Genomic DNA, 11,095 nt, shown 5'->3' with positions numbered 1-11,095 from the left:
AAAAAAAAAGTAAGGAAAGGAAAAGAAAGAAAGGAAGAAAGAAAAAAAAAAGCATTCAACATGAAGGTAACAAATTTGGATGAACGTATCCATGTGTTGGACAATGACTCAAATGTCATGACCGTCATCAAAGATATTGCAATGAGCGGATTGCAAGAAGAAGCTTTTTATGTACTTGACATTGGAGATATTGTGCGCAAACATCAAATTTGGAAGGAGAAATTGCCACGTGTTGATCCATATTATGGTAAATTATAAATTTCATAACGATTGAATTATTAATATTTATATTATTATTATATTTATCATAAATAATAATTAAATATATTAATTAATTCTTTTATAGCTGTCAAGTGTAACGATAATTTAATTGTAATCGAGGTCTTGGCCGCGCTTGGAATTGGATTCGATTGTGCTTCTAAAGTATGTATAATATTCAATTTATATATATGTGTTTGTATATATATATATACATACATATATTATTATTAGTAATATATATATATATTATTCTTGAATAATAATAATATATATATATATATATATATTATTAATTTTTATAATAATATATATTAATTATTATTTATATAATAATTTTATAATAATATATATTAATTATAAAATAAATATATATTAATTTTTATATTAAATGTTTAGACTGAAATTAATAAAGTATTAAGTATTGGAGTTGATCCATCCAGAATTGTATTTGCTAATCCTGCTAAACCAGCTTCACATATACGTCATGCTGCTGCTATGGGAGTCGAAACAATGACAGTAGATAATGAAAGCGAATTGCATAAAATCAAAAAGCTTTTTCCAACAGCCAAGGTAATTGTCATTAAATATGAATAAATTTATTTCAATATATGAATGAACTTAACCCTTTGAGTGCTGAATACTCGTGGCCTATGTAGTCCATACGGATGGCGCGCGGCTGGCACTGACGATTGCAGATGACTGAATACTTTTTCATGCAATAAAAACCAATGCTGAACGTATACATTTGACCATAGTAATATACTGATCATTTTTGCCAAGTACGTATTTGCGCCCATAGCCCATACTGATAGCATCTGCCGAGCGCATATATGCGTCCACAGTCTATATCGGTAGCTCTAGCTGGGCGCATATGTGCGCCCATAGCACTCAAAGGGTTAAACTTTTTTTTTTTTTTTTTTTTTTTTTTTTAAATAACGAATTGATCATACAATTTTCTTATCCTTTTAACAGGTTATAATTCGTATTCGTTGTGACGCAGAAGTAGCCCAATGTCAGCTTGGTATGAAATTTGGTTGCGATCCAACACAGGAAGCCCCTAATCTTTTACGGCTTGCAAGAATATTAAACTTAGATGTTGTTGGTATAAGCTTTCACGTTGGATCAGGATGTCAAGATCCACCTGTTTATCAACGAGCCATTCATCATTCAAGATTGTTGTTTGATTTAGCATCTGACCTTGGATTTAATCCATATCTATTAGATATTGGTGGTGGTTATCCAGGAAATAAAGGGAGTACCATTGACAAAATTGCTGATATCATTAACAAAGCTCTTGATGAATATTTTAACAGTGAGTAATAAATTGCTTTGAATTTTAATCAATGTAAACATTGATTTTCAATAAATAATAATAATAATAATAATAATAATAATAATAATAATAATAATAATAAATGTTTAGCTGATGACGTACACATAATCGCTGAGCCTGGTAGATTCTACGTAGCATCTGCATTTACTTTAGCCACAAGTATTCACAGCAAACGTTCAGTTCGTGGCGATGAAAATTCTCCAAATTCAATAACGCACAATATGTATTATATCAATGATGGCGTTTATGGATCTTTTAATTGTTTATTATATGATCATCAACGCGTAACACCCCTTCCCCTAAAGGTAAGAATGATCAATGAAATATTTTTCATTGTCATTAATTTTTAAAATTAAATTAAAAAGGATATATATATATATATATATATATATATATATATTATTATTTTCTTTTTCTTCTATATTAATCATTGTTTAATATATTTATTCATAATAGAATGGTTGTGGAAAGATGATACCCTCAAGTATTTGGGGACCGACCTGTGATGGTCTAGATCAAGTTGTTGAAAATATTCTCTTATATGAAATGGATCTTGGCGATTGGATTATTTTTGAAAATATGGGCGCATATACATTGCCTGTAGCTTCACCATTTAATGGATTCCCAGTACCAAAAGTTCATGTTGTTGCTGACGAAAGCATTTGGTAAGTACATAAAATGCATATATATATATATATATATATATATATATATATATATTTTTTTTTTTTTTTCTCTTTTTTCTCCACCCTTTTTTATTACATTCCAATAATAATTTCTAATCAAAAATTACATTGACATAATTAATGATTATATTGTAGATTCTTCTTATTCCTTCTTATTGATTTATTTATTTTTTTCTTTCTTCTTCCAATTTCACATTTCTTACAGGCTTTTATTGAAAGACGCATTGCCCTTAACCGAAGATCATTTTGTAATCGGTAACACACCAGCTAACTTAAGACTTGGCCTGGACATTGGTGGAACTGATATTGATGCATGGAATAGTCCAACAACGATTGAATTGGCATCCGCTGAAATGTTAACAGAAGATGCAACAACATCATCTCCATTCATCTATGATTATGTTGAGGTCGATCCACTTAATTAGTATATCTATAAAGGGTGGGGAAAAAAAAAGCAAGCAAGCAAACGAAATGGCTTTATATGGTAAATGAAAAACTCGCCAGCTTATTAATCGTATTAACGAACTAATATTATTAATGATATAATCGCATTTTTTTTTTTTTCTTTTCTATTTTCAATTATAAAGAAAAATGTGCTATGAATTTTTATTTACACAGATTTTCGATTGAAATTTTCTTTTTCTCTTTTTTTCTTTTCTCTTTTCTCTTCTCTTATTTTTTTTCTTTTTTCTTTTTTCTTTTTTCTTTTTTTTTTGGAAATATAAATGTGTATACATACATATATATATTTTTTTTCTTTTTCTATACAAAGATATATATATATATATATATATATATATATATATTTTCATCAGTTGTTTTTTTTTCTTTTTTTTTTCTTTTTTTTCTCAATGAAACAAAGCACTCATTTAAACGCTAAAAAGAAAATAATTAAATATTTATAATTTTAATTAAAATTTCCATTTCATTTTATTTTATTACATTTCATTTCATTGTACACTTAACACATGATATATATACATAAAATATATAATATATTATGTGTTACGTTGCAAAGAAAGAAAGAAAGAAAAAGGAAAAAAAAAGATGAAAAAAGAAAGAAAAAGAAAAAAAAACAGTCACTTATCTGCATTACACAATTAGTGTTTAAAAAAAAAAAAAGAAAAAAAAACAAAAAAAACAAAAAAAAAACAAAAAAAAACAAACATTTAGGATGCATGCCACACGTATATGCAATAGAAAAAAAAGAAAAAGAAAAAAAACCAAAAAAAAAAGAACAGAGAAAAGAAAGGAGGGTGAGAATGGTGGACCCAGGAGGAGAGGAAAAAAGAAAGAAAATGCAAAAAATGTTGTTTTAGCTTCTTTACATTTTAAACGTAAACTGCCCATATATATATATATGTATATGTATATATATATGTATATATATATATATGCGTGTATTGAAAAAGAGAGAGAGAGAGATTGATGTTAATTATACAAAAATAATATCTTCATAAATGTTTTAAAATACATTTTGCATGTACAAACACAAACACACATACACACACGTGCGTACATATATACATAAAATATATTTGTCGAATGTATCACATATATATATATATATATATATATATATATGAGAGACGAGTTTTAAAAAATAATTTCATTTACATATATATAAGCTTTATGCATATACATACGTACAAATACATTTACAGATACATACATGTATACATGTATACGTGAAATTAATTGCACAATTATTATCATCATCATCATCATCATCATCATCATCATCATTATTATTGTTACTATTATTATTATTATTAGTTTCTTTTTTCTAATAATTTTTTTTTCTTTCGCAAAAAAGAGTTTATACTCACACACACAAATACACACACATACGTAAAAACATATAAACACGTACACACACTTAACATGCATTGATATGATTTTGTCGATTCAAAAGAAAAAGAAGGAAGAAAAAAAAAAGGAATCAAAAGCAAAGGCAAAAAAAGGCTTAGTAAGGTAACGATTAACTTGCGAAAGGGATGAAGAGAGAAAAATATTAAAAAAAAAAAAAAAAAAAAGAAAAAAAAGGAAAAAAGAAAGAAAAAAAAATAATAAAAATGAAAATAATAATTAAAAAAAAACAAAAAAAAAACAAATAAACAAATTAATACATAACTACATAAATAAAAATAGCCAAGAACAATGGGTCCGATGAGATGATGGATGATGGTAGCGTGGTAAAGAGGGGGAGGGAAAGGTGGGACTTAAACGTATGATTTGGCATTTGAAAAGTGACGTCATGTGTGCAACACTTATATAATAACAATAACAACAAATATGCGGCACAAATATTTCTATACTTTCAGTTTTCTCTTAAATAAGAGAAAATATGCAGAAAATAAGAAGCATATAACCAAACGGCAAATGATAAAGAAAAAAGAAAGGAAAAGAAAGACTATACATACATATATATATATATATATATATATATATATTTATATACATATATATATATATGTGTATAGTCAACAAAAATAATAAATAAACAAGGAAGGAATAAATATACGATAATATTAATAATAATAATTTTAAACAAACTCTGTAGGATTGCTAGGGACTTATAAGGCATTGAGGCAGCTGTCACAGAAAACAAACGACGATTAGTTTCTTATTAATTATTATACCCTGATTGTATTATATATATATATTATGTATATGTATATGTATATATATATACACAGATACATGTGTGTGTATGTATATATATGTATATGTATATCTATCTGCTATTATTATTATTATATATAATTGTTAATTAATTAATTATTGATATCAATTTAAAAAAGTAATAAAAAAAAAGGAAAAAAAAAAAAACGTGTAATGAAATATTCGAAGCCAATACAGCTACTTCTAGATAAAAATAAGAATGAGAACGATTGTAAATATCTTCTTTACCATTCAACGATAATCCCTCCTAATTCTTTTTTTTTTTTTTTTTTTTTTTTAAATATGTCAGTTTTTGATAAGACAAATTACAAGTATAAATATCTCGATCGATTAATAATGATCTGTTTATCTATTTTTAATTATTTGATTATTACTATAATTATTATTATATATAATTGTTAATTAATTAATTAATTAATAACATTAATTCGTAATAAAAAAGAAAAAAAAGAAAAAATAGAAAAAAAACTTATAATGAAATATTCAAAGTCGATATGACTGTTTCTAAGTAGAAAGAATAAAAAGAAATTAAAGAGATCTTCTTTACCATCCGTCGATAATCCTTATACAATTTTTTATTTTAATATTTATATTTTCGATGATACTGCTATAAAATCTTGGCCAATTTTATATATCTGAGGATGAAAGCAAATGGACTCTTCTTTTTATCTTCCTCATTATTATTATTATTATTATTATTATTATTATTATTATTATTATATAAATGAATTAATTAATTTTTAATATGAATTTAATAATTTAAAATGAAAAAGAAAACAAATACAGGCACAATCAAATATTCTAAATCAATATAATTGCTTCTGATTAAAAAAAATATACAAAAATAGAAGAAATCTTCTTTATCGTCTGTCGATAATTCTTGTATAATTTTACAAAAAAAAATATATCAAGCAATAAAATACATGGTTAATAAAATATTCTAATTCAATACAGTTACTTCTGATTAAAAAAAAAAGAGAAAACAAAAATGGTAGAGATCTTCTTTATCGTCTGTCGATAATCCATGTATAATTTTTCAAAAAATATATAAATTTTCGAAAAATACTCAACACCAATATAAACGTCTCGATCAATTTTAGAGATCTAATGAGTGAAAGCAGATATTTGAACATTGAAATCTTTTATTTCTTTTTTCTTCTCTCTCCTTTCTTCTCTTCTCTTCTTTTTCTTTTTTTTTTTGTTTTAAACCTTTTTCCCCCTTTTTTCTTTTTCTCGAATGTACAAATTACATGGAATCGGATATTACGCAAAGGTCTCAGGAACTTTCTACTTTCTATAGAGACAAATCTACAACTGAATGCTATGTAATGATTATTATTACTATTATTATTATTATTATTATTATTATTATTATTATTATTACTAATATTATTATTATTATTATTATTATTACTATTATAATACGTGCGAATAAGTATAATTTCTAAAAGGTAAAGATTACCGATCGTATATCAAAAATCGATCCTTTTTTCTCGGCCATTTATTATATCTGAGATAAAGATAGAGATAGAGATAGAGATTGAGTGACTGTATAAGTGACTATAGTGACTGTATAAGTTAAAAGCGAACGTTCGAGGAGAAGTAAAAGTGTTCGCGAGAGAGTGAGCGTGACCTTTCGATCATTCTACATTGGGTTCGGGTTCATTCGGAATCTACAGAACGAATAAGCGGTTTTCCTATATTACGAGAATGCGAAAATATAAATTAAATAAAATTTAATCAGCTCTCGTTGATTACTTTTTTAAAGAAACAACGTATTTATCATCTTTTCAATATCCTTTTTAATAATTCTTTTCAAATCTTTTTCTTTTCTTCTTATTTGTTTATCTTCGTTTGTTCATTTATTTATTCATTACTTTTTCATTCGTTTTTAAGTTCATTTTTTTAATAAATTAAAATAATAGAGATTAATGGACATTAAAAATAAATAAATAAATGAATAAATAAATAGCATAGATTATGAGAATATCATGATTATGAAAAATGAATAAATAAATGAATGCATAAAATAATATCAGAGATTTGTAATATTAAAGATAAAGTAGAATCAAAAAAAGAAAATAAATTGAATTTCTCTAATTGGGAGATTTGTGATGTTAAAAAGAAAAGAAAAGAAAAAAAAAACAAAGACGAAAAAAAAATTAATAAAATATTAATATCTATAGTGGAAGTAAATTTGACGTTGAAAAGAGAGAGAGAGAGAGAGAGAAAAAAAGGAAGAAGAAAGAAAACAAAAAGAAAAAAACAAACAAACAAACAAACAAAAAAGCAAAAGAAAGAAGACAAATAGAAATAAAAATTTATAACAATTACAAGTAAATAAATAAATAAATAAATAAGTAAATAAATAAATAAATAAACAAAGAAGAGTAACAATAGACAATAAAAATGAAAATAAAAATTAAATCAAAAGTGAAAAAGTCAAAAGAGAACATTGCCCCGAAGAAAAGGATGACGAAAGAAGGGAGCAAGGAAAGGAAGAAAAAAAAAAAAGAAAGAAAGAAAAAAAAAAGCAGAAGGAGAAGAAAAGAGAAAGGACGGAGAAAGAGGGGTGGGGTGAGGGGCCGCGGGGGAGGGAAAGAAATTTAACGAAAAAAAAAAAAAAAAAAGAAAAAAGAAAAAAAGAGAGAAAAAAAAATTAAAAAAGAAAAGGAAGAAGAAATAATAAAGGAATGAAAAAAAAATGAAACAAGAGCAAAAAAAGAAAAAAAAAAAAAGAAAAAGAAACGAACAAAAAATAAGGAACGAAAAGAGAAAAGAAGGAAGGAAAGAAAAGAAGAAGAGAAGAAAAAAAAGAAAAAGAGAAAAAAAGAAAATTGAAGAAGGAAAAACTAACGGATATATTTATTTCGACGATAGTTCGCGGATATCAGGTTAACAGTTATTCATATGAATCGGATAACGTGATGTCTAACTGGAGATTAAAATTGGCCAAGGTTTTGGACAATGAAAAGTGCAATACAGGAATACTGCGAGCAAATAAGCAAGCAAGCGAGCGAGCGAGCGAGCAAGCAAACGAGCGAGCAAGCAAACGAGCGAGCAAGCGAGCGAGCGAGCGAGCGAGCGAACACAAGCAAGTAAAGCAAGCAAGACAAGCAAGACAAGCAAGACAAGCAAGCAAGCAAGCAAGCAACCGAACAGTCACGGTCTCCGTTATGCACTCTCCGTGAAAGGTATACTTTTCTAACGAAGCAGTCCGCGGCATAGAGCGGGGCCGTCTAACCGGATAGTTACACAATAATTATTACCGATCCTTCCTCCTCCTCCTCCTCCTCCTCCTCCTCTTCTTCTTCTTCTTCTTCTTCTTCTTCTTCTTCTTCTTCTTCTTCTTCTTCTTCTTCTTCTTCTTTCTTTTTCTTGTTCTTCTATTTCTATTTCTTTTCCTCTTTTTTCTGTCTCTCTCTCTCTCTCTCTCTCTCTCTCTCTCTCTCTCTCTCTCTTCCTCTATTTTCCATACATTTTCATAATTTCTATTTTTCCTCCTATTCTTCTTCTTCTTTTTTTTTTTCTTCTTTTTTCATTTATTCATTTCTTTCATCCATTTTCTCTCTCTCTCTCTCTCTCTCTCTCTCTATTTCTATCTCTATCTCTATCTCTATCTCTATCTTTATCTCACTCTCTCTCTCTCTCTCTCTCTCTCTATTTCTATCTCTATCTCTATCTCTATCTCTATCTTTATCTCACTCTCTCTCTCTCTCTCTCTCTCTGTTTTTCTTTCTTTTTTTCCAATTTTTCTTTTCTTACCTTCCCATCTATTTTTCATCCATTTTTATTGATTTCTAATCTTCTTTTTTTCTTTTTTTGTTTTGTTATTTTTTCTATTCTCCCTCTCTCTCTCTCTCTCTCTCTCTCTCTCTCTTTCTGTTTTTCTTCCTTTTTTCTTAATTTTTGTTCTCTTATTTTTCTTTTTTCTTTCTTCTACCTTTCTTCCATTTGTATAATTTCGATTTTTCTTCCTTTTATTCTTATTTCTTTTTTTTTTTTTTTTACTCTTTCTTTCATCCATTTTTTTCTGTCTCTCTTTCTCTCTCTATAAATATATATATATATATATATATATATATATATATATATATATATATTTATATATTTCTTCCATTTTTTCTGTTTTTTTTTTTTCATTATTCATCCATTTTTATAATTTCTATTTTTCTTCGTTTTTTTTTGCTTTTTTTTATATTCTTTTTTTCATTCATTTTCTCTTTCTCTCTCCCTCTCTCTTTTTCTCTCTGTCTCTGTCTCTCTCTTTCTCTATTTTTCTTCCTTATCTTTTGCTTTTTTTTCTTTTCTATTTTTTCTTTCATTCATTTTTTCTTTCTATTTTTCTTCTTTTCTTTTCTTCCTTCTTTTCTATTTTCCTCTTTAATTTTTTCATTCCACTTTTTTTTATTTTTCTTTCTTTTTTTTTTTTTCTTTTTTTTTTTAACATCACAGATATTTCCGTTTTTCAATTATCTTTTTTCTTCAATATCAAATTTATTATTTTATTATTATTATTATTATTATTATTTTTTTTTTTTTGTAATTTAATTTATTCATTTAATTGATTCATTTATCTGTATTTTTATATCTTTTAATGGTTTCCTCGAAAATCTATACCAATTGAAAACATTCCGTAAAAACAGAAGGAAGGATACAGAAAGGAAGAAAGAGAAAAAGTAATCTTATCATTTTATTATTTTTTTTTTTTTTTTATATTAAATGTATATACATATATACATTTTCCTTTTTAATTTTCTTTTTCTTTTCTCTTCCTTTTTTTCTGTTTTTTTTTTTTTCTTTTTTTCTAAATAATTGCCAACGTTTATTTCTTCCGATCAAAGGAAAAAGGAAGATGGAGTCAGAAAAAATCGGACCTTCATTCTTTCATTCCTTTTATTCTATTTTTCTTTTTATTTTAAGTCAATGCCAAAAACTATTTAAAAAACAGAGAGAGAGAGAGAGAGAGAGAGAGAGAGAGAGAGAGAGAAGAAAAAAAAGAAAAGGAAGAAAATATATTTGCCGTAAAATACATCATTAAAATATCTGATCCGTGTGTGCGAGGAATTGTGCGTGTGTGTGTGTGTCTATGTTTGTTTGTCCGATCATTTCATTTACGATCTTTCGAATAATTTAAAATTTTCTCAGAAGAATAAAATTATTTTTTGAATATACGAATGATTAAAATTGTAAATAAAAATTAATCTAAGAGGAGAATCTTTTTTTATCTTCTTTCTTTCTTCTTTGTCGAACTTTCCTCGATGTCATGGTAAATAAATTCATGATTCATTTCCTTATAAGACTGTTACCTTTTTTTCATTCTTTTTATCTTTCTGAGAGATAATGAAAGTAATGTAAATTGAAATAAAACGTAAATATCGATAAAATGCAATGATAATGATAATAATGATAATGATTAAAAAGAAAGAAGAAGAAAAAAAAAAAGAGAGAGAAAGACAAAAGTTATATTAATAAAAGATAATTTAATGAATAAGAAAAAAAAAAAAAGAAAAAAAGGACGGATCTATTCTCAAAAATTATTAAAAATAAAATAATAATAATAATAATAATAATATTTATTGATATACATAATATATAATATATATATATATATATATATATAGTAATAATATAATAAATAATAATGTATAGAAAAATAAATAAGTATTATTATTATATTTAATTAGGTTTATCGAAAATAAATTTACATTATATTTTATTAATTAATTAATTAATCAATTCATTGATCGTTCTCTTTTATTTGATTTTTATTTTCATCTTCTTTACTTCTTTTTATTTTTCTATTGTTAAATATTAAAAAATGATTCATAAAAGTGGCACAAAAAAAACATTTTACTTATTTATTTATTTATTCATTTATTTATTTATTCATTCATTCTTTCATTCATTCATTTATTTATTTTATTTTTTCATTTAATATACAAATCAATAAAGAAATGTTTTCTATTCTTATTTAATTGTTAATAATATCTAAACAATTGAAACATTTTATTTTTCATTCGACAATAAATAATTTGTAATATTTTATTTTTTAATTGAATATAAATGATACGAATATTTTTTTTTTTTTTTTTTTTTAATTGAAAATATACAATTGAAATATCAATAA

At 25.3% G+C, this 11,095-nt stretch overlaps 1 protein-coding gene across 2 annotated transcripts in view; it reads left to right on the top strand.

The window, feature by feature from the left end:
* LOC118446620 (ornithine decarboxylase 1-like) overlaps positions 1-3,446 on the top strand; it is a 7,928-nt gene extending 4,482 nt beyond the window's left edge. For both annotated transcript variants that reach the window (XM_035877528.2, XM_035877529.2), the window contains exons 3-9: positions 1-247; positions 347-423; positions 658-831; positions 1,234-1,573; positions 1,685-1,899; positions 2,051-2,259; positions 2,486-3,446. The exon at positions 1-247 is cut by the window's left edge and continues 48 nt beyond it. In XM_035877528.2, coding sequence (XP_035733421.1) covers positions 61-247; positions 347-423; positions 658-831; positions 1,234-1,573; positions 1,685-1,899; positions 2,051-2,259; positions 2,486-2,705 — 1,422 coding nt within the window. In that variant the 5' untranslated portion in view covers positions 1-60 and the 3' untranslated portion in view covers positions 2,706-3,446. The remainder of the gene's footprint in view (positions 248-346; positions 424-657; positions 832-1,233; positions 1,574-1,684; positions 1,900-2,050; positions 2,260-2,485) is intronic.
* Positions 3,447-11,095: the final 7,649 nt, after the last annotated feature.

The sequence above is a fragment of the Vespa mandarinia genome, chromosome 25, assembly GCF_050613455.1.
Source record: "Vespa mandarinia isolate Hongniang chromosome 25, ASM5061345v1, whole genome shotgun sequence".
Lineage (NCBI taxonomy): Eukaryota > Metazoa > Arthropoda > Insecta > Hymenoptera > Vespidae > Vespa > Vespa mandarinia.
Note: the sequence above shows the minus strand (reverse complement) of the source record. Positions and strands in the feature narration are given on the sequence as shown.